Source organism: Varanus komodoensis, unplaced genomic scaffold (genome assembly GCF_004798865.1).
Source record: "Varanus komodoensis strain SLA01 unplaced genomic scaffold, ASM479886v1 scaffold18_1, whole genome shotgun sequence".
NCBI classification, from domain to species: Eukaryota; Metazoa; Chordata; class Lepidosauria; order Squamata; family Varanidae; genus Varanus; species Varanus komodoensis.
The window spans coordinates 5,142,232-5,167,051 of record NW_025335548.1 but is presented as its reverse complement, the minus strand read 5'-3'; the positions used below and the strand labels follow the sequence as shown (position 1 = coordinate 5,167,051).

Below are 24,820 nucleotides of genomic sequence, written 5' to 3'. Positions count from 1 at the left end.
CACTGCCTTTACACCGAATCTTGAGCAGAACCAAAGTAGCAGCCAGCGGTTCTAGGGCTAGCATATGGCTCTGTGCACCAATGAATCCCATCTGGTGTTCTGTATCGACCACAGTTTTTAAGAGTTTCAAGAAGAAAGCATATGTGCTCAAGCTCTTTTAAAATCTGTGGCACACAATGGGGATAGTTCAAAATCTTGGGCCAGAATTTCAGAAATAAGGCTATGGCTAAATTAGCTACAGTGGTAAAACATTCCAGTTGCAACTGAGTGGTGAGAATTGCTAATCTAAGGGAAACCATGAATTGAAGCACAGGATGCAGTCTTGCTGAAGCTAAGTATTTCAAAAGTCTGATTAATTTCAACAGGCACAAATTAAGTAAATGTTTAACCCCCCACACACACACACACTGATAGGAGATTTAAGTGCTTATTATGGAAACTGGACCATGCTAATTAATGGGTCATTCCACCACTCCAGCTTCTTTTCTTAGACATGTCTGATCATCTTGATGCAGTGGGACTAGTGTGCAAGTTCATTCACTTGAACATACACATACTAACGTCAAACCAAAGACTTGCTGCTGCAAAGAAGATAAAGAAAATATAAATAACCTTGATGGTTTAATAGGCAAGAGAAAACAAATTGCATTTAAAATGCTTTGGTAATATTGCAGGCGATTCCAGTGTATTCTGCTAATGGCAAAGGATGTAACCTGATAGCGTAAGAAATTTTAATTATTTTGCCTGAATGATATAGGCCACAAAACAACATACCTACTTATTCAACATCACAAAATATTGGTAAGAGCTGTCATAATTCAAAGCATTATTAGCAAGCAGAAAATGCAGTAGGCGAGAAATGCAGCGGGCAGAATTAGACCAATGATTTATGGAGACAACCAGTTCTACTGAAAGTGCTTAGGGCTGTATTCTCAATATTTTTTTCATTGAAGAATAACTTTCAGTAGAAGGCAAATGGAATGAAGGTTACATCTAAGACATCACAGGGGTCATGCTACTAGCTACTCAAGCAACATGAACAGCTGTGGAAAAGAAAAGTCCTAACTTTCAATGCCACCCCCCCCATTATTGTTAGACCAACCATACTCTATTCATGCAATACCATTTCCAACTGCAATATATTTTCAGTACTGACTAGAAAAAATGGCACAGATAATCCACAAGCAGGGTTCATTTTATTCTGGTGTCACTGTCTCAAAAACATAAGTGATCGATGCTACCTTTTCCAGCTACTTACAGTTCCCCCTTGGAGCAGAATCTGTAGCAGCAAGCCTGTCTTCAGCACACAGTAAATTGGAAGGGGCACCAGGGGAATAGTAGGAAATGAGCTTGACATTTCCAGATCTGAAACGCCAAATGAAATTCCTAGCATTTTTAAGCTAATATAATTCCATGTAACAATATTACTGAAGTGGTTCTAGCCCAGATAGACCCAGCACTGAATGTCAGACTGGCTCCCTTTTAATAGTATCACAACTTTAGGCAGTCTTTTGCAAATGCATCCTCTCAAAAGATTAGCATCTGTTTTATTCTGGTAGTACAGGAATTCCCAAGTTACTCTTTAAAGTAACAGAAAAATGTCACTAAGTAAATATGGCAATGATCATACTATAGTGCACTATCTGCAGCACAAAATTGTAAATCTAGTATTTCAGCAGCGTAAAGAAAGCTGCACCCTAAAGTACAGCATACTATATTTTTACAATATGTATTACAATTAACCAGTTGCAAGTGAGTTTCAATAAAAATGTTTCATACTTTTGCGTATTTATCTGGAACATACTATGTTGAAATATGTATTGAAAACACTGTGACATTTTCTTTCTTTTGACTTAAGATTTCAGGCCAAATACCCATATTTATCAAAGGCATTTAAATTTGATTCTCAAAACCAATTACAGTTGAGAGACACTATTTTTTTTCTTGCAAGTAATATTTACTTGGCAGAATCTCTGTAATAGTTTAAGCATTAGAGACAAGATGATGCTATTTATTTATATCCCACCCATTCCCAGCAACTGGGACTGAAGGCAGATCACAGCATTAAATGTAGCACCATATGAGCCAGAAGATCTTAAACAGAGGGCCAGACTGGAAGACGTTGTTGGCTGGAAGGTAGGAAAGCCAGGTTAAATCCCACACTCTTATCATGAAACATACGGATTCATATTTAGCCTTGAGCACCTGGATTCTGCTTTCAGAAACCTGAAGATAAGAGAGAGATACAAAATTGAATAAAAAATTTTCAGGGCTAAAAGGATTAGCCTTTGGGCTGAATTCAGCCTCCCTAAAAATACTTGGAAGTCAAATAAAATATATTTTTCCCAACTCAAAGCTGGGGTATAGCAGGAAAAGCCAAGAGGGAAGAGTGGTGTGCAAATGAAAATTCTTTGCCTGTCTGCCTTCAATCACCAGATGGAAAATGATTCAAGAAAAGAACAGGTTTCACATGAACTGTGGAAACAAAAGTGCAACAATCAATGAGATGGACAGAAAGGATGTGGAGACCTCCCCTTTTTTGGTAATGGTACAAAACAAGTTGGAGTTAGGATTAACTATGTATGTGCTTTCTCCCCATTCATGGAAGTTGGGAGAAATAGCTTACGTTTCTTAACCCTCTAACTTGAAGAACTGCAGATAAATGCTGCTGTATGTTATTTCTGCTTTGTCATTCCACCCTGTTTCTCATTCACTATTAAGGAACATTTCTCCCCCAAGTAAACTTTCCCAGTTTCTTCCAAAGGCTTTTACTATCTTGATTCTTTTGAGAACTCTGAATCCTGAAATTATATCTATTGCCATAGAAACAAGTGGAAGAATGGTAGTTTGATCTGCCAAACTATAAAAAACATATGAAATGTCACTGTGCAGCAAACAGAACAAAAATCCAACAATTATTTGACATGCAAAATTTTAATTTAACTCTGAAGCAAAAACCAATGCGATATGATACAAGGCTGTTGTTACATGTCCGGGAGCCCAAGAAACAGGTCAATATGAATAGTAAAATGCCTAACATTGTGATGGGTCACAACTTGTGGAGGGGGTGCTTATGTGCACACAGCCACAATTTCTTTCTGTGCTTTACAGCTTCCCACAGAATGGAACAATTCACAGTTTCAGTACAATTAGCTGCTGATACTGTCCATCATGACAACCTTCTAGATGCCCTAAGCAGGCTGGGGCTCGGTGGCTAGGCTCACATCATGCAGGGGATGCTCGGGTTCACTGTGGGTTGTTTCTGCCATCACTTCTCCAGCAACCTTTGTGGCAGAACTCACCCTCTCTCTGCTTTGATGGCTACTAATTTTCAGGTACTGCTGTACTCTTTCAGAACCACAAAAATAGTCAATTGGAAGTGGGGAGTAGTTTTCAGGCCTCACTTGTGTTTTCTTTTTATCTATTCTTGGCCTTTCAGATGTACACAAATTCCTCCATTTAATCCCCAGCCATGAAATTTTCACTAGTTCTCTATCTGGAAAAGGTTTGCTTTTTTTTCTTTTACTAGGCAATATATGCAGATCTTATTACTGGGAAGTAAAGGGAAGGCATGTGTGTTATATTTCCCTTTTATTTATCTTCTGGGCGTAACATTTGCATATACAGTAAAAAGAATATGCACAGATTTTTCAGACAGTTTGAAAAACAACAGCTGGTTTAGAGGTGTCAAGACAGAAGGAGAGACTGTGCATGAGCACCAGTGGGACTTACACACCCTCCTCCATGTGGCTCAGCTCAGTCCTATCCAGCTGCACTCTCCCTCTTTGGACTTGTTCGGGAATTGCAATAGCTACAGCAATACGTTCTCTGAAAGGAGCCATGGAAAGGGTTACTATCTCCCTTTCTGGAGTAGCTGGAGAATTGGGGAACTGTCTAAAATGTGAAAGCTACTAAGAAATGTCAGTTCAGCACTTGAAAATCACGTGATAACTGCTAGGAGGACCTCTTGTCACCACCCCATTTTGGTGCATCTGGTTTTCCCTCTTCACACGTGATTTTTCACTTGACAGCTCAGCAACTGTGCACAAACTGGTCTATCTGTAGTCTTGCTTTGTCAGGTTCCATCTATATGACCAATGGCACATATCAACGATAAGTACAGACTTCTGCACCTACAAAAGGGGGGGGGGGGGGAGAAACTTACAAGAAACCATGAAGATATTTGGCTAACTTTATGGGCTGCAAAACTACTGAAAAAAGTGATAAACCAGTCAGTGACACTTGTTCCAAAGTGCTATTTACATTTTGCAGAGGGGCTGTCACTGGCAGGAGTAGGAAGGGGTTGGTGCCATTTGTACTGAGTGGCCCACTGTCCTCTCCCCCCAGAGAAACCAGCCCCCCACCCCGGTTCAGAAACCATGACATTCCATTGCATGTCGAACAACGCCTGGAATAAGGCATGGATGGTCAGGGTGGTGCGTTGCCTAGAAGTAAGCCACCCTGTGGGAAGTGGTTCAGCTCTGAACAGCACAGCAACTCATTGTGGCTACTTACGTGGGCGAGGGGTTGCTGTGCTGTCATTTTGCAAAAGAAATCACACAACTATTTGCCCTACATAAAACATGCCACAATGTGTTTTCATGGATATAGCCCGGGTATATAAAAATCAAATATTAAGCCCAAGTCAAGCCTTTACTTCGTCCTCTGAAAGTGCACACTTTCAGACAGTGAAAGTGTCAATGAGTAGAGCATTACTGGAACTGGAATTATTCTGGGCCCGGAAGCAAATGCACAACAGGAGGGGCCAAAACTGAAGTAAAATGCTATGAGCAGAACACCTTAGAAATGCTTGAGGTCTTTCAAGTATAGGCTTCATTATCTGAGGTCTACCATTCTAGACTGAGAAGGGAAAACCTATAATGGCAGCAGGCTGAAAAAGATACTGTGGGAATATTTCAATTAACTTCTTATACCTGTGGGTAAGAAAGGCAGACATGCAACAGCAAAAATGACAAAGAAATGCAAGGCCTGGTAGCAAAATTAAAAGGCAAGTCACAGAAGAATGACGCTTTGAAGATAACAAAAAGGACATGAGAATGCACAGGGTATTATAAGTATTTGTGTGACGACAAAAGAAAGGGATGTGTTACAGATTCAATTGATACATCAAGGAAATAAAGCAGAATGTTCAAAAAGTAGCAATACAAACTATAGCAAACTATTAGAAAAAATTATCTCCTTTGTAGCTGGGTCACATGTGCAACCAAGGTGAGAAGAAATCTAGAAGGAAGTGCTGAGGATCCCAAACTGAGAATCCCAATCCCACAATCAAATGATTGTGCTCATTTGATCCACCTTGTATCTCAAGACTTCAGTGCTCCAGAAATAAAGGCTTGTTAATACAATATATTTATGTCCCACCTTTCTTCCTTTTGCAAGCGATTGAAGACAGCTTACAAGTTTTCCTCCTCTCCTTTTTATCCTTGTAACCACTCTACGTGGTAGGTTTTGCTGAGTCTGTCACTGGCCCAAAGTCACCTAATGAACTCCATGGCAGAGTGAGGATTAAAACCCAGATCACCTGAGTTTTAGTCCAGTACTCTAATCACTGTGCTACTGCTGGGTCTAATGATGTTGAAATTGCAAAATACCTCCTTAAACAACCACTTTGCAGCAGCTACTCTGAAGAAAGTGGGAGGATGTATCATGGAACTCCTAAGTGAATTGTTTTGAACATTATATCAAGACTTGACCTGATTGGATGTTGGTTTATGAACTTGAAAAAAATAGATGACAATATCACAACTAAAGTTCTCAATCTGGGAGTTAAGCAAAATGTGGAACACTTGCTGACTATCCTGAAGCCTGTTTCAACAGCCTTGGACAATTTAAATGTAAGGAAATACCACTTTTATTGCTGAATCTGTTGATATTTCAAAGGAATTGAAAGAGATCTTAAAAAGAGAAATGCTCAATGACAGAATTAAACTGTAGGCATTAAAGCAGCACTTGGAACAAGCACTATCTCCAGTTCATTTCCTTGCAAACATTCTTTATAAGGTCAGGGTCAATCCTTAACAGCTGAGGAAGAACAGTGCTATAAAGAATCCCTCCATAATGCATGCTATAATACATTTCAAACAGTGAGTTATTCAAGGAATACAAATTTGGAAATGACGTGTTAAAAGAAATATTAGTGAAAGTTACATTCAGAGACTGTCAAGTGGCAATCCAGCTTTTAATGGCAGTGGCATCTTCTGTCAGTGTAGAAAGCGTGTTTCTTCCTTTAGTACATTTTAAAATGAGACACTGTTTGGAATCTGAGAAAGCAGAAAGCATTGCTTTTCTTTTCCAGAAAGAACAGATGGGAAAAAATGAAGATGATTGAATTAGTTGAATACATGAATTAGTTTACCAAGTATAAATGTTAAGTTCCTCATGTTGACCTGTCTGATGCAACCTATTTGTTTTCAATAAAAATTACTTTAAAATAAATTCTCAAAAATCCAGAAAAAATGTTTACATCTTCAAAACCAAAACCAGACAAATTGTACGTATGTCATTAAATAGTCTATATTTCTGTTGAAAAAACAAAAATCCACAATATAATGCTGTTTTAGCAAAATAAAATCATTTCAGTGTCTCTCCAGAGATGGTGGCAATTAGGGTAGTATCTCCTGACCCAGGGTCATGTATTGTTACACTGATAGGCCAGTGCTGAAACCTGACCCAACATTCGTACAGAAAATACATTCCCAATTTCACAAGTTGCAGAAATTGTCTTTTTCTATACTATTTGCCCTAACTCTCCCATCTTCAAGAGTACAGTTGGTACAAGTCACAGTTTATTTGGATAGCACTAGAGATGTGGAAAAGTGAGACCCTGTTTGTGGCTCTTCGGGGAAAGTCCTTGGGACATAAGGGTTTTCATTCCATGATCTCCAGGTGGTTTAGGGAATGCAACATTCCGACTTACTGGTTATTGAACAAGTGGATCACCCTGATGAGATCACAGTAAACTCCCTCCAGGGGGCAGCTGCCTTTATTTCTTTAATGGACATTTTCCCATGGAGGATATTTGCAAGGTGGCCACCTAAATGAAACAAATTCACATGGAAAATGTCCAGTTTGCCTGGGCTTCTGTTCATCTGTATCTTCTGGAGGGCTTGCCATATCATTCGTTAGCCCCTCTTCGTTGAATTTAAGTGACAGAAGTTCTTTTGTTTTAGAAACATAGAAACAGCGCGAGTCGGAAGGGGCTTCCCAGGCCATCTAGTCTGACCCCCAGCTCCAGCCGGCTCCGCTCACAACATGCCCACCATGTGCATGTCCAGCCTATCTTTGAACACCCTCACCGATGGGGCCTCAACCACCTCCCATGGAAGCCCATTCCACACCCTCGGGGTCCTGTCAGGAAGTGCTTCCTGGTATCCAAATGGAACCTCGGATCCCTGAGCTTTGCTCCCTTGGAGCGCGTCCTGCCTTCCTCTGCAGGGGAGAACAGGTCTCTACCCATCTCCATGTGACATCCCCTCACATACCTGTATGTCGCCAACATATCCCCTCTGAGTCTCCTCCAGGCTGAAGAGACCCAGTTCCCTCAGTCTCGCCTCATACGGCATCCCCTGCAAACCAGCCACCAACCTTGTGGCCCTACGCTGCCCTGACTCTAACCTGGCTGTATCCTTCCTGTAATGAGGGGCCCAAAACTGAGCACAATACTCCAGTTGCGGGCACACCAGAGTCGTATAGAGTGGTAGTAATACCTCTCTCGATCTAGAACCCACACTTCTGGCTATGCAACCAAGGGTGGTGTTCGCCCTCTTGACCACCGCATCACACTGCTGCCTCATGTTCAGCCTGCAGTCAACCAGCACCCTGAGGTCCCTTTCATCTCTGAGTTAGGAAGGAAGATAGAGGTAACAACAGAGTAGCTGCATGGTAAAGGAATGAAACCTATCCCCAGGGCCTTTCCTTTCACTCCCACACTTCACCCCCAACCCTACCCTCATTTGGGCAGGTGTGGTGCTGCTGGGAGTGACCTCACAAGAGCTGCTGCTTTCTCCTCAGCAGCCTCACCAGGCTTGGTTTGGAACAAAAAGAGTTTGGACAAGGCTCCCACTGGCCCTTCATTTTCACTGTGGCAATGAGGCCAATGCCTGTCTCACAGTGGGTGTTCCGCTGCTGCCTCCTTCCAAGATCAGACAGGTTCTCTAGTTTGAGGTGTCTACCAGTATCTTACAGATGAGAAAAATAGATGGCTCCAGCGTCCCATGGAGGACTGTGCTATTTACTTATTAGATTTTTATATCCTACTTTTTTCATACAACGAACTCAAAGAGGCATATATTATTTTCCTTCTCCTCCTGCTATCAACCTTATTTCCACAACAGCAACCCAGTGAGGTAGGTTGGGCTGAGAGTCTGTGACTGGCCCAAAGTCACCCAGTTGGCTCCATGGCTGAGCAGGTCCCCAGATCTCCTGAGTCCCAGACACAATGGCTCTCAGTAATGCCTGTTCTGTGTTTCTCTCTGTGCCTCTTGAATACCATTCAGTTTTTCTGGTTATGGTTCATACTGCTGTTAGATCACCTGCTAAGGTTGAACATGGAGGGCACTGGTTCTTGAAACAGAGGCTGAGAGGCATTCTTGCTTTTTCAGTCTGGTCTGGCATGGAGAACCACTTTTTCCCCTGGAGAAGAAAAAATCCAAGAGCAGGCCCTACCTCCTTGCTCCAGGAGGAGCTACTACTCTGAAATGACGAATAGCCTTTATAATGCTTAAAGAACAAGAATTCGTGGTGTGCATGAATATTTATTTAGTACAGAGAAGTAAAAATGTACAGACATGGCTGATAACTTCCATGTGATCTAGAGTGTTAAGATGTAGCTGGTTTTGCCCCCTACAGTTCCTTCTACGCTTACACTTGTCTCCAAGAACTGTAAGTCCTTTTCATTGCATAACAACAATAAGTAATTTGAGCAATGTTGATGATTCTCATGTATGCTGAAACTATTATTATTAATTTGTTGTGTTAAAACTAGAAGAAAGACAGATGTAGGCTGGCATTAGTCCAAAACTATTATAACTTAAGATCATCACTTCCAAGAGACTTAAAGCATGAGTCCAAGAATTCATCTGTCACATCTTCCAGAGTAGCAGGCTTCCACTTTGGTGACTGGTCTTTATCAATAAGCACTACCAGAAAAGGAGAGAAAAAAAAGAAAAATGTCTCAGGAGACCTCACGTAACATTTGTATCAGAAGCAACAGGTAGCCTTTCTCTGCTGAATGTATGTGTATGTAGTACATCAACACATGACATGTGATTACATGCATTTTTCTACAAAAGATAGAACAATTTAGAAAATTTCTTGAAGGGGGAGGAAAAATAAATGTTATTTGATTCTACCTGCTGAAATAGAGCAGCTAAGAATGTAACATTAAAGTTGGTATTTCAGCCACCTGCGTGCCATGCAGTGTAAGAGATCTTGGGCCTACACTGATCATTACTCATTGGCATAAACAGCTGAATTAAGCAACATTTAAAAGTTTGACTAGAATTCATATGTTTTAATCTCCTGCTATCTAATTACCCAGTGATCATAAAGCTAGGGAGGAGCAACACTCTGTAATGACCGTGAGAGCTTTATACTTCAAAGGAATTTAAAGTATCCATGTTGAATAGTGGATTCTTCCCATCCATATCCCTCTGGCACCGCAGGTTCTGCATCAGTCAGAAATTCTGAAAGTTAAATTCTTCCCTCCATAAGCCTTGTGCGATGTGTTACATTTCTGAAGTTTTCCCCTACTTTCCCGTGCTAAATCATAATGGGGACAATTCTGGAATCTGTATGATGACTGTTTTTGGAGGATAAAATCATCAGAGATACTTTGGGCTTTGTAGAAGGCATGGGCAAAGAACTGAAGGAAGGAAATCAGTGCCTGTAATAAGTTTTAAAGCGAAAATGCTTAACAAGAAAAGAATATGTGGATTTAAGGGGTCAAAAGGAGTAATAATTACAGCCACATGACTAAAGACATTTACGACAGAAATGCACAACTCGTACTAAGCACATAAATAGCAGGATAATTTAGTCCCATGGCCAGAAATTAAGCACAATGAAAAAAAAAAGTTGGGGGGGATTACCATATTTCCCCAAAAATAGGTCCAACCAACCCCAAAAATAAGACCTAGTCTTATTTCGGGGTAGGTCCTATAATATAAGCCCTACCCCGAAAGTAAGACCTATTACCAAAAAATATTGGTAATAGGTCTTACCTTTTTTGCTTACTTGCAGAGTGCCAGCGGGGTGCAGAGGGCGCAGCGGGAGGAAGCAGAGCGGCTTAAGCCGATACTTCCTCTATAGTCCTGGCTCCTGTGAAGGGCGGAGTGATATCCAATGCACTCTGCCTGGCACAGGAGCCGGCACTATAGAGGAAGCATCGGCTCATGCTGCTCTGCTTCCTCCGCTGCCTGTGACAGGACCGGTAGCAGGCGCTGGAGAGGATGGTGTATACAGCTTTTGGCAGCAATTGGAGTGCAGAGCACAAGCGTGCAGAGCAGAAGGGTGTACATTAAATGTACATTTTGTACATTAAAAAAATAAGACCTACCCGAAAGTAAGACCTAATGTGTTTTTTTGAGCAAAAAAAAAATGACAGTGTCTTATTTTCGGGGAAACACGGTACTAGCTCAATAACCTTAAGCATGAAAAAGATGAGGAGAACCAGCATTAAAATTCTATTGCCTTAAGTGACAGTCGACACCTACAGCCAATATATTCAACCCCAGTTGTTGTATTCCTTTTTCAGATGAGAAAGTATTGAACTATTTAAGGTAGGAAATAAATTACCTACAGCTGCTCTCAATGCTTCTCAATCAGCATTCCACATTGCTCTGTAGTTCAGCATGCTGAGTAACCTGGTTCTGCCTCTCTATCTGACTCCAGGATGGTTTTAATAACTTACACACTGCCAACTGAGAACGCTTGTTATTGGTATTCCTCTCTGCTCTGAACAAGGAATCTTGCTTCCTTGAAGAATCCTCTGAACAGTGATTAGTACTTTTTCAGTGAGGAAATTTAACAGTGAACAGTTGCTCTCCTGCCATCATAGCTTATGCAACAAGTTACATACAAGTTGTTTGAAAATCTTAGCAATTATATTAGAAACACCTTTATGAATCCCTTTGCTTAGTGATGTTGATGAATAAAATCCAGCCTTATCCACAGCTCTTAAACTGATATGCCAGCTTTCTTGATCTGTAAGATCAAGTGCCATTAAGGAATGTTATGTTTGTCATTAACTCCTATCCCGCTACAGAATGCAAAGAATCCTGGGAAATGTCACACCCTTCACCTGCTATGAAGGACAGAGCTCTGGTTACGATAATAGACTGTGGTTTGGTAATGTGGTTTCCAATAGGGATGTCTGTTCACAGGTGAACAACAAAAAGTACTTCAAGCATTGAATGAGATCTGTAGCCTCATACCAATCAAAACCTCAGCTAAATCTGCCTACGCTGCACTTAACAAATGTGGTACACTTCTGCCTGGATTTTACTGCTTTCAAATGCAGGCCATAAAACTGAGATACTGCAGTGTTTTGTGTGTTAAACAAAAACACACACAATCCCCACCTGTAGAAATAACAGATGGAAGGGTGATAGTCCGGCTTTCTTCCCTCTCTGATGGTTTTCAACATAAAGGAGCTGACCCACATGTAAGAACCAATCTGTCTAGTGACTGGCATTTGAATCATCCAAGTCAGGAAGCCAGATTATTTCTCTTTGGGCACTTTTACACTCTTCCTAACAAAGTTTTGGTGCACAGCAAATCAACCTCAAATGAACTGCTGCTGCTTTTGCCAATGACAACATAAAAACATGGCAGTGAATGGAGCAAATTTTTTATGAAACTTGAAACGGTTTCTGCTTTCAACTTTACCTGCTCGGACACCTTCATAGAAGTCATGACCTCGCTGGAAGATAAAAGAGCATATTATAACACAGCAACTTCCTAGTGCATCCTTCAGAAAAAATTCTTTTTCCACCTATATTATGCTTTCAAGGTCAACTCTTATCACCTCCATTTAAAATTGGGTCTAGTCTATTGCATTGACCATACAAGTTAACTTGCAGTGTTGTGCTTGTCCACACCAGTGTATCCTCTTCTGTCCACCTCAGGAGTTCCTCTCCCAAGTTTTGTGGGAAAAATAAAATCATCCTGGTGTTGATGCTTCAGATGAAGTTCTGTGTTTTTATTAAATAAGTACAGCTGGTTTGGGCACATCTTTAGGCGATGTAGCACTTGACAAGTGTTGGTGTGAGAGAAACCTTCTACTTAATGTCTTATAAATATAAAAACAAATAAATTAAACAATTAAAAAGTCTCACTCTGTGTCTGAGCTTTATAAAGCCAATATTGTATCATCTGTTGTTTATATTTGTTATTGTCTTTCTTAAATTAATACTTCAAGCAAGAAAGATACCTTAAATGGCTACGATTTACATCCTGATTCATATATAGTTGCCTGTCAAAATTCAGGCACAGGGCTACTAAGATCAGGGCAGCATAGACTGAGTAGTATTATATCTACATGTCCTAATCCAGTTTCTGCAGATGAACCTTCTTCAGATGCAGATCTGCTACATTAATATGAAGATGGTTTAATTTAGCCCTTCATGCAAAGTCACTCTGCAACAGAAGAAGGGTTAAATCCAAGTGTGTCAAAGGAGACTGTTGGGTTTGTATGTGGGTACAGAAACAGCTGCCTTTAAAAGAACAATCAACTGCTGCAAGAAATGGGGAACAACGATGCGAATTACTTTACTGCTCCTAACCTATATACATACATGTGCATATGAAGGAAATGCACATTAAAAACTAACCACGATCTTGTGCCAGTGTCAAACCTAGCGTTAGTTGCATTTGGGGTGACTTGATCACTCCTGCCACAGGCAAAATAATACTACATATGAAAGGCCTCTGCTTGACTGAACGTTTCCCCAGGTGGTTTGAATCAGCATGAGAAGGGATTTCAGGTTTCAGCTAGCAGAAATAATTTAAAGATTAATCATTCCTGCAGCAATGACCTTTGATGCGCGTAACAATATGTCGGCCTACAAATTTCAAATCAACAAAATAAAGCTTTCCCTTAATGGATTTTAATTCAGTTAGGTAGTGGTTTGAGCTCAAACTCTTGAATTTCAAAAGAGATTAAGAGGTAGTTAACTTTCTTTGTGTCTTTGGGCTCCAAAAGTACCCCATGGAAATATTTTATGCAAATTTGAGTATATTTTCCCCCACAATTGTTTTAATACAAATAAAACTGTAAAAGGCAGAGGCTGAAATTTGAGGAATTTTTTCCTACCTTGATTTTGTCCATGTTCTAAAAGACTGTAGGTCTACTTATGTGTAAATTACACAACAAAATGTGACCTGGGGTCATCCTGTCACCCCAAGATGTGGAATGACAAGTTCATTAAACTTTTCCTACCAATTTCTACACCTGCTTTCAACTTGAATTCTGACTTCCTTCAGGGAAGGGGGAAAGCTTGCCATCCCCACTATTGAAATCTCAGATACTCCTCATCTTTATGTTTATTTTATGGAATATTCATTTGAGCTCCAACTAATATTTTATCCCATTAACTCTTTGGTGCCATAAGAGCCAGAGTGCTTGGAATGTGTACCCTGAACCCTGAAGAGTAAAAAACTACAGTGTGCTACTTGGCCACATAAGTATACTTGGTGCCCCAACCATCAACAGGAACCAGAAAGACTGATGACTGGCCCCACGAACCATCAACATTGATGCAATTTAATACACTACACAGGACTCGGAGGGCACCAGGATGCATGCCTTCTTACCATGCATGCTTGGCTTAGTCTGTACTCCATGATGAAGACATCCTGGAGGCTTAAGGAAGCTCCTTCTCTAAGCTGCCTGAGGGTCATCTTCAGAGATGTTGGAGACATGTTTCTAATGGTCTGTGGGAAAAGTTGAAACATTTCCTGAGTGAACTTTCTATTTCCAAAGATGAGTATCTCTGCCTCATGGCTTCTAAATAAGGCTTCATTTCTACTTGAAATGTCTACAAATAACAGTAAAGAGACACAACCTAGCAAGAGTGAATATCCTTCATTAGAATAAAACAAAACATTTTCATTAATCAAAAGGTAAGCAAACCTCACTCACCCCAGAAAGTAGGGTAAAGGCAGGACTTCTGAAGATCTGTTTTACCATCTAGATACTTATCAAAAACAAAGCTCTCCTCCTTCACTTTGTCCATTCATTATTTTAGGATTAGCATTTCAGTTTAAGTCTCACTGCTGTGTATTAGAAAAAAAATATATTGGGCTGACCCACCCTTTGGCCCACAACTCCCATCAGTCCTAGCCAGCACAGCCAGTTGTGAAGTCAGATGGGAATGTTAGGCCAAAACACTTGAAGAGCCCCAAGTTGCCCACATCTGAACCTTTGTTGAATAACCCTATTTAAATCACTGGAGAAATTATTTACATTCAAAAAAGTAGTATGAAGCATTTTCCATAAGTGAAGTTTGCACTGCGAGACTTTTACTGCCTTTGCCTAACATTTGAGCTGCACAGCCACACGGCATCCTGAAATCAGATTCTAGACAAAAATTTTGAGAATATCTTATGTCTCCTCAAATAGGCTATACATTCTGATCAAACGCTGCAGGACAGGTGAGAGAATTACAGAGGTGTGATCCCCTAGGAAGAAAAGTTTCCATTAGTATTAAGGCCTAGATCCCAGCAAGCTGATGGCTCTCCGGATGCTATTGGACTGCATTTGCAAGGAAAATTTGGAAGGCATGATCCTACACCCTCCAAACATGGAGGTTTATGCATACAACACAAGGTATAAGGTGCAGCAAAGCCCATTTCTGCTGTCCTGCACCTTGCATTTCTTCTAGACAACCATTTTCAGCTAAAGGATCTCTCCTGATTGGCAGAATGGACATCTATGGCAAATGCAAATGGTTAATGTAAGACCATGCAGAGGCACAGTTTAGGGCAAAAAAAATCCCAACTACAGGTATAGGTGAATCTTGCGGTTCTGGTAGACGACTCAGTGAAATGTCAGTCCAGTGTGCAATTGCTCTGGAAAGGGCAAATACCATGTGAGGCATCATTAAGAAAGGAATAAAAAGTGAAGCTGCAAATATCGTACTTTCCTCATGCAAACCTGTGGTGTCAAGAAAACTAGATTACTGTGCACAGTTCTGGCTATTAGACTTTAAAAGGGCACTGCAGCACTGAAAAAAATGCATAGCAACAATTACACTGACCAGGAGTCTGGCGCAGCTCCTGATGAGGAAACATGACAACATCTGGGACTCTTTAGCTCAGAGAAAAGAAGAAGAAGGGGAGACATAATACGTAGAGGCATACATATTATCCATGGTGAAGAGTATGTGGAAAGGGAGACATTTTTCTCCCTCTGCCGTAATACTGGGATCATCCTATGAAGCTGACTGGTGGGAGATTCAGACTGGATCAAGGAGCTACTTTAATGTAACGTAATTGTGTGAGCTGCTTTGAGTTCTTAAAAGAAGGAAAAGCTGTTATATAAATCTAATAAAACAAACTTCACACAGTTAAAATATGGAATTTACTTCCAGATGATTTATTAATGGTCACCAAATTGAAACACTGGACAAAATCATGGAAGATAATGCTTTCATCAGACCTGTTGGCTACATGCAGTATCAGAGGTAGTACACCTATGCAGGTCAGCTGCTGAGGAACACTGGTGGGAGGGGGCTGTCGAACTCGGGACATACGTACTTGGCAACTCTGTGGCCAAAATACTGCACTAGCTAGACCTTTGGTCTGATTCGTGACACTTAGCTTTCTATGATTGCTGTGTACACCTGTTTCTTATCTGAGATCGGAACCAAGTAGGAGGAGGAGTCTACTTCCTTAGATATAGTCAACATTTCATTTCCTGCTTCAGGAATGTCCTCTACTCCTATATAGAGAATAAACAGGCTTCCCTCCCCTGCCCCTGAACATAAAAACAAGAAGTCTGAAAGACATGGCTGGTGTATGAATGGCACTGGCACCATGGAGGTGGGCAGATGGCAAGACTGCTGTTTTCAATGGGGATATTCAGCAAATGGCAGATTTCTAAGCATCCATATAAGCAACATTTCTGGCTCTCAGTCACTCAGATCTTGTGCTCTCTCTCTCTTTCTAGACGCCAGCTGTTAAAAGCAGTGACCCGTTTTGCCTGGTGCCTTATGTCTGCTAACTCTTAGCTGCTGGGCAGATCCTGTGAATATAAGCAGGACAGTTTTATGCCTTCACTTTAGTTGACATGAATCGCTACCAGATGGCTTAATAGCAAAGGGAAAGAAAGAATAAACACTGCCCTCAAAAATGGAAAAAACAAGTTGCTGATAGCCTCAGCCTTCGACCTCTCTTAGACATTCTACTTCTTTTACCTTCCTCTATAACCAGGTTGTAGAGAAAGCTACACTGTAAGGGCTTAGTTTGCTGGCATATTTTATATCCAGCCAGGAATTCCCAGATTGTTCTATATGTTCAGCTGCTTTAGCTTAATAACTCTTAACTTCTGTCAATTACAAAGCATGACTCTCTGGATATATATATATTATATGTGATTCATACTCCTAGATATATGATATAAATTCTCATATACCACCCTATTGGCAGTGCAAACCATTTAAAACAATACCTCAAAACAATAAAATATTGAAATAATTAAAACACTGAAATTAAATTTTAAAAAGCTAAATCTAAAAGATGAATCTATACATCTTTTTAAAAGGCTAGTAGAATGGGATCAACAGAGGTGAAAATCCCTTTCACATGTACGCAAAATATAGGCCTCTGCAGGTAATGAGGCCTTCCAAAGGGCCTCCCCAGTACACTGTAATACTCAGGCCGATTCATAGGAAGACAGAGAGCCCAGCCCTAAGGGCTTTAAAGATTATGACCAACTCTTTGAATTATACCCTGAAAGCAACTGGCAACCAGTTCATGTCTTTCAAAACAGGTATCACATAGTACCGATACTGTCCACCAGCTTACAGCATAACTGCCCAATTGTATATTTTTCTTGCATCTTGCTGCACGTTTGCTGGACCAAGAGGTAATATGAGGTATCTGCAAAGCTACCATAAGCCTGGCCAGAATAACTTTGCTGGAGTTCAGCAGAAACCCGGAGCCTGCATGGGATGGAAGAAACTAGCATACAGTGGAGAATACGGCACAGACACACTTCACACATGCCTTCGCCTGAGAGTCTTAGAGATGCTGCTGAAGTTCGCCAAATGTGGGCCCAGAAAAATCAGAGAGGTCCACCTGGCGCTGTCGTTATTTGTTTTTCGGCGCCAGGCCAAGACCTTTTTATTTAAACAGTATTTTAATTAATTGTTAATTTATTTATTGGTTTTATTTATTGCCTGGATGTATCCTATTTTTATATTGTTACTTATTTGTTGGAAGCTGCCCCGAGGCTTATGCGAATGGGGCAGCATACAAGTTTCCCAAATAAATAAAATAAATCAAGGGCTCAGTGATGCTTGCCTGAGGAGGAGAGGTAAGTACAAGAAGCGACCCAATACCCTGAGGCAGAGACTGGGTTCAGAGAGCAAGGTAACTCACAGTCAAGGTGTGTTGAGTGTGCATTGCTGAAACATAGATTGCTGTGCTGCCTGAACCCAGCTGTGTTAGCAAGCCATGGCCTCTTAACCATGAACAACCTGTGAAGTGAGCCCATGCTTTCTTGCTGGGTTGTCCAGTGCAAGTTTTTTCCATGGTTGATTATCTTGGCTAGGTTCAGGCAACATGATAACCCAAGTTGCAGCACCACCCACGGTTCAACCACAAGCCACAGTCAACCCTTGAGTGTGGGTTAAGTGCTGTGTAAAACTAGTAAAGGAATTCTCTGCCCCTTCCCACATGCCCTGAAGAAACCTGCTTGAGAACAAGCAAGCAACCCACCTCTGAAGTTCCTCAGGGCTAGAAGGTCCTTGGCAGTGAGTTGCTGGTTTCCCACCCAGTTCTAGTTTCAGCCTCTCTAATTTCCCTGTTGAATGGGACTCTTTTTATTATTGACTAGAGAAACAGGACTTCGCATAGATTTAAATATGTTTTTAAGTTATCATAAATGGAAAGAGAAGGGTGTGGGGGCTGACCCAGCGGGCTTGATGTGTTTGATGATGGATGTTGTTTGTAGTTTTGTCTCTCTCTCTCTCTCTCTCTCTCTCTCTCTCTCTCTCTCTCTCTCTCTCTCTCTCTTTCTTGGATTATGATTTCAATAAAACTTATTTAAAAAATAATAATTTTCCCTGTTGAAGTCACTATACATTAATCCACAGATTGCCCTTGGGACAGTAAGATCATTTGCAGGGGACGACTGACTCTGAAATTTAACAGAGCTGTTTCCAACTCATCAGTGTTAGACAGGGCAGATGTCCATCTCCAGCCTTTTCAGACTGAAGACTAAGCGGGGAGACTTTTCCTGTTCCAGACATACTGGCCAGTTAAATCTATGGTATTTGGCTTGCACAGGAGTCTCTGATGGCTAATAAGTCTGAAAACTTCCTGCACTGGTGACCAGTATGAGGTATCTCAAGGAAACTGAAAGGCGTAGGGGTACCAATAGCAGCTGTGGAGGAGACAAATGTTGAAAAAGGAATGAGAGAGGAGTATGGATACAGTGTGCAACATGCAGGAGTGAATCACTGATCTTTTCTAATGGTAAGTACATTATGACAATCAGAAACAGTAAACTGAGCAAGGATGGAGGAGAAATTGGTCAAGTAGAAGGAAAAAATGAGATGCTAGCAAGGAAATGGGTCTTTCAAGTGAAATGAGCTTGCTCGCTGCAGCCCTGCTTGGAGATACTTCCCAGTTACTGCCAGCTGGTTTGAATTCTGGCAAAATGCAACATTCTAGAGGTAGGCAAAAGCTCAACACAAACCAAGCAACTCCCTCAGAAAATTCTCTATGTTATCAGTTCTCCAGGCAGACAAGAAGCATCTGATCATAAAGCTTAGTGCTTCAGGAAACTGCATTTCCCACCTCCCTTCTCATCAAGGAAAGAGGCATCAGGATTAAGGACAGATGAACGGCTGTGCATTAAGGGGATGACTGAAACTGAAGTTGCCCTAGATTAAGGGAGCCTGGAGACACCAGCTTGATGTCATCCATTTCTCCTGTTTACAGCATTGTATTAATTTAAAGATGAAGGCCAGGAAGAATTCCTTGTGCAAAGTGACAGTTAATAACAGAGCACTAACATGAAGCGATCACTCAGGGACAAGTAAATGTCACAGTGAGGAAATGTAATTTAGGGCAAACATGAAAATCCGCAAGTTAGCAAATCCTTGCAAACCTTTTTCACTAATGACACTTGCTGGTTTCCATCCAGAAACATGTGTCTATGCCCGAGGTCAAAAACTCAGCCTTGTAAAATAATCCAATCCAAAATGTTTACAATTGCTTTTTTTGGGAGTGTGGGGAGGCAGACACCTGAATTCAACTCAGAGCTGACAATTAATATTAAGAGCAGCCGAGGAGCTATAAATGAAAAGGCCTGCATACTGGGAAGCCTCGTTCCAGTTTATCTGTCTGCTTATAAGTTCACTGCATAGCCACTTAAAACTACACAAGGGAATCCAACCATGTTGCTGGAAGGTTTGCTCAAACCTATGGTGGGGTACAACAGTAAAAGCCAAGTATTAGGACAGAGCACCAGGTTGGACTAAAACCCACAGGAGGTTTAAAACATGTCCACTACTGAACAAATAATTGCCTGTACCCAACCAAAGGTGACATTTTGTAGAAAATGGGACAGAGCAAGGCTATATGCTTCCAGACAGCCTCATCCTTGCTCTTCTTCCAACTGTTCCACAAGTTCTTTAGGTTTGTATTTTAAATTCACAGGGCCTTTGGAAAGTCTGAGTAAGACCCTTGATGAGTTACTTTGTGGTTGCCCATTACTTTGTGGTTGCCCATTATTTTTTGAGTGAGAGGATTTTTACTGGCAATTATATTAGGTGTTTTAATGGAATTGCCCAATATAAGGTTTTAATTATTCATTATTTTAAAAAAATAATTCAAAACAAAATGGTTTGGATCCAGACTTAGTCACAGGTCCAAATGGTTAATTTTGTGACATTCTGTACAGCTAGAAAGATAAACAACCAAGTCCTCAACAACTGTATGTTTAAAGCTAGCTCAGATGCTGAAAATGTATGCTTATTGTTCACTCAGTAAAACCATGTGAATGTTTGACACTTTAAGCCTAGAGTTTCTAACATGCTGCTCCTGGACACCAATGTGCTGCAGTCACCTCTCCTGCCACTTCTGATTTTTATTTTTAAAGATGCTTTAATCAAAGGATTACTTTAATTGTGCGTTTGGCATGCTGCAAAACAGATGCACCATTCTTTCTTAGAAAATCAATGTGGTCATTGGCTTCAGGCCAGCAGGCCCAGAAAAAGAAAAAAAGAAAGCTGGCTTAGGAGGGACTGTCCTATGAGACAAGGCGGAGTGGGAGTGCCATACGCTTTGCCTTTTTTAAGTATGCTATTTTGCCTGTGAGTTTTGTATTTCTCTAAATATCACTAGTTGGCCTTCTGTGAAATGGGAGATTTGCTGTGTTTTGTAGTGGCACCTACATAATTTGGCTTTGCAGGCTTAGATCGCACTTCTGCACTGTATTTCAATTCTTGGCCAAATCACCTTTTTTTACTTTTTTCAGTCTCACCAATTCTAGGAATGGGTATTTTTGCGAGCAGCACAAAAACCCTGGCAGCCATGCTGCTGTCAAAATGCAAAAGGGTTCAAAAGCCCAGTCTGAAGCCTCTTCATTCCAAATACTTAACAGATTTTGCATATAAGTTCTTCCCACGAATGTTCAACATAAAATGAGAGCTCTTATTTTAGAATAATTTCAAGGATGTTCAACTATGTCTAGTTTTTAAATTAATTATACCCTCCCAACACCAATCATTATTTTAAAAAGTATCTTACATGTGACCAGTTGCAACATAGGAAATTTTATTTATTTATTTAGAAAATTTGTAGGCTGTCCATCACTGCCGTCTCTGGATGGCTTACAACATTATTTCAAATCCTAAATAAAATAAATTAACTATTCCACAACTGAGCATAAAACTAACCTATTTAAAATAAATAAATAACTATATAAATACAAATAGGTTCCATCTATACATGGGTGCACATTTCTGTACACATCCACAAGTCCTGATCAGTCAGTCAGTGATGTGTGGGCAAGTCTCCTTAACCAGATTGTATTAATGGTCAGCAATAAGCATGTTCTCGCTTTTGCCTGGTCAATATGCAACTGGCTTTTCTTGGAGAAATGTGGAACAATGCACACATTGATATAGGATGGGGTGGAAATGAGGCTCAATCTTCAGTCATTTCACCCATCAAAAATACCATTTAGCTGTGCTTTACATAAGCACAGCTAAATGAGCTGCAAACAAAGTTAGTTCTGACAGCTATGAGAATTCATAGTTAGCAGCATCAAGTCTTACCCCAAAGTGCTTTTGCCTCTAATTAAACTACTGATTTCAGACAAAACATTTCCACACCTCAGGGGATCACACATGTCTCTTGATGTTAAATAAACATCCAGTGTTGCAGGTACTTATAAAGCAGCATATTTGAATACATATGGTCAATAAAAAGACATTTATTGAAATGTGGTAGAGCTTTAAGAAAATGCACCGCTGTTCTTTCAGTTGAGGATGCACAAGTCCATGGGGCCTCTAAACGGATCTCACTTGTGTTTATTTTCAGATTTTTAGCTCTTCAGCTACATTCAAAAGTCCTTGATTCAGGATCCAGATTGCAATGAACATGTTCATTCAATTAAATCTCTGACAAACATCAATTGTTCAACACATTTTCAGCTAAATGTGCACTTCCTGTATGATTTTATGTACAGCGTCTACTGGTTGAAGCTGATAAAATATAAAAATTAACCACTGTGATCTTAACTATTGCAACTCTCACAGCAGGTTTTTTAAAAAGCCCTTAGAGCTGAAATATTAAAAAGTCAGGAGTTATACCCATTGCTGCCCTCCCATTCACAGAACATGTGACCCTGCTGTGATTTCCATTAGTAGAATACAGGGAAAAGGCATTTCTTAAAAGGATCCCCCCCCCCCCGGCCACCACATCCTTCTGCAGCTTTCTAAGCCTATGCTAGAATCTGCTTCAGAGAGATGGGGGAGCCTCCGGCAAGGGGTGGTGGGGCTGTAGGAGAAATGCAAATTTAAGGCTTGGGTATGCAGCGCTGGTTGTACGGTTTCTATGAAGTTGGAATAACCCAGATGCCCCTGCAGGATAGTTGCAGTTATCCAGGGTCTAATGAAAGAAGAAACGTTTTGAGTTCCTGTTGGATCTGCCGAAAACGAGTGCTCCCTGCACTTTCCTATACAGTTGCTGGGTAAGCTGCCATTATTCTCATTTTCTTATAAAGGAGGAAATAGCTGGGGATACAGTAATTTGCCCGATGACACTTGCTCGCTTCATATTAGTATGGCAGGCCTCAAAATGGCCCCTGATGTGCTTCCCTAAAATATCAAAAACATCCAGTACAAATTACCTTTAGTTGATCAAGTGCAAAAGGAGAGCCATCCTTGCTCAATTTTTGAACGATTTCTTCCATGCTATCTGCTGCAAACAGACTAAAAACAGGAAATGTCTATACATCAGTCAAAAGGAGCCATGTTTGAGAAAGGTGACTTTAAAAATGTTTATGGCCCTAAGTTTTGGCAACCCAGCTTACATACAACTTTATTATACTGAAAGACAAGGATGTATTGGGACACATGCTCTAAGGATGCAGCGTACATGTGCACTGTACCGAGTTTAATACATCAGGCAAAAGCTTTTGAAAATTCCTTGAGAGATTTTCCAAGTTGTAAGAGTTTCACAAGTGTTCAACCACAGTCCTTAAAAGTCTGTGCCACTATCTCTGCCAAAGGAACCACCATATCTCAATCATATTGCAAAATTCTCCACTTATATAGGAAATAGCATTTGTTGGCAGATAAAGTTTTACTACTGATTACTGGAGTATCACTGCATGAGACCAAAGTGATTATCAGATATTTATCATTTTAACCCTCAAAGGCATTCAAGGTTTTATACACATCAATTATTATTTAAGGAAACAATGGCAGCTACTATGGCAGATGGCAATTTCTATCTACTAAGCACTGCAAGCTCCAGTAATTTGCCCATTTTTTTTTTTTTAGCAAACCAGTGCAATTTAAGCAATTCTCTCCAAGATTCTGCTCCCAAGTTTTGCCTATTGTAGAGCATTTAGTGAAAAAGATACAACGATAAAATTAAAGTCTTTGAATGTAGACCTCAGTCAAAGGGGCTAGGAAGAGCTGCCTCAATCATACACAAAGTGTGTGTTGAGGGGCATATGCGGTGTAGAGTGCCTGTCGGGGGGTGGGGGACCAACTTATCTCCTTTGCCCACAGCCTCTCACCTTAGCCCCCCCCCCTCCCCAACTTGCCTCCACATCAGAGGATATGGTAGTAACCGAGGGCAAGGATCAGCATACGCAACCGTTTTGCTTTCTGAAGAACAGCCCTGGTAGCCAAATCTCTTCTGATAGCAACTAATCCATCTCTTTTGGGCCCGTATTTAGAAGAAATGGGTTGGTTGTCACCAGAAGGAATCTGGCTCCAGAGTGAAGCCACAGTGATTTAGATACTTCTGAAGCAAAGCAGGACTATCAGGTGAATAATTTTTGAAGGCACCTTAAAGTATCACAATAGAAGGTTTACTGAACTTTCCCACAGTCAATTTCTGGTTACGAAGCATACAGAACTGACAAGTACCTGTTAATCTTGTCCATGTGTTCACCAAGTACGAACTCTTTCTCTTGATCAAGTTTGCACTTTTATAAAATAAAAAATAAAAAATAAATTTCATTTCCATACCATAACTATTAAATATAATCAAAAAGCAGTTACTTCATTTTTGTATTTTAAAAAACAAAAATTAAATTATTATTCTCAACTCAATCCTCAAGTTATTTTTTTTAACACTATTGCACCTATTCGAAGTCTTTTTACTTCTGTTGTTGCTTCAATATACAGTGGTGCCTCAGCTCACAAACGCCCTGGTTCACAACCAAATTGGGTCACGAACAAAAACTGGGTGGCAACCAAGATCGCGGCCATCTCCCCACGCCCCCAAGTAGGGAGATGGCCGCGATCGCAGTTGCGTTCCTGCAGGAAGACATGTGATCACAGGCGTGCTCCTGCATGAAAAACGGGCGCAATCTCGGCCATCTCCCCACCCCCAACCAGCACGATCACAGCCATCTCTCCACCCCCCCACCCCAAGCGGGGAGATGGCCACGATCTCAGTAGCATTCGTGCAGGGAAGACATAGAGGAGCTGACGACAGAAGAACTTGCTGAACTCCAGAGTGAGCAGCAGAAGGCACTTGCTGAGGAGGATTCCACTGAGGAAGACAGGGAGGAGGTTAGCAGTGATGTGATACAATCCATTATGAGAAAATGGAATGAGTGCCAGGATTTCTTTGAGAAGCACCACCCCAACATAACTGTAATGAACAGAGTGTTGAATCTGATGAACGATAACGAGGACTCTCATTTCCGGAGGGTTATGCAGCGCCAGAAAAAACAAGTGACTGCAGACAGATTTTTCACCAAAATTGACCCTGCAGCTAAGAGACAAAGAGGAGAGGAAACCCCTGAAAGAGATCTCCCCAATGTCCTTATGGAGGGGGACTCTCCCTCCAAACAATAACCTCCCCCTCACCTAGGTTAGTG

The 24,820-nt window shown here is 40.9% G+C and overlaps 1 protein-coding gene across 2 annotated transcripts in view; it reads right to left on the bottom strand.

Annotated features, from left to right (window-relative positions):
- Positions 1–8,754: 8,754 nt before the first annotated feature.
- The window catches only part of HIBCH (3-hydroxyisobutyryl-CoA hydrolase), a 59,326-nt gene continuing 43,260 nt past the window's right edge, over positions 8,755–24,820 (bottom strand). For both annotated transcript variants that reach the window (XM_044427037.1, XM_044427038.1), the window contains exons 10-14: positions 23,859–23,917; positions 22,607–22,688; positions 13,834–13,953; positions 11,908–11,941; positions 8,755–9,158 (exon numbers count right to left, since the gene is read on the bottom strand). In XM_044427037.1, the coding sequence (XP_044282972.1) occupies positions 9,043–9,158; positions 11,908–11,941; positions 13,834–13,953; positions 22,607–22,688; positions 23,859–23,917 (411 nt within the window). In that variant the 3' untranslated portion in view covers positions 8,755–9,042. The remainder of the gene's footprint in view (positions 9,159–11,907; positions 11,942–13,833; positions 13,954–22,606; positions 22,689–23,858; positions 23,918–24,820) is intronic.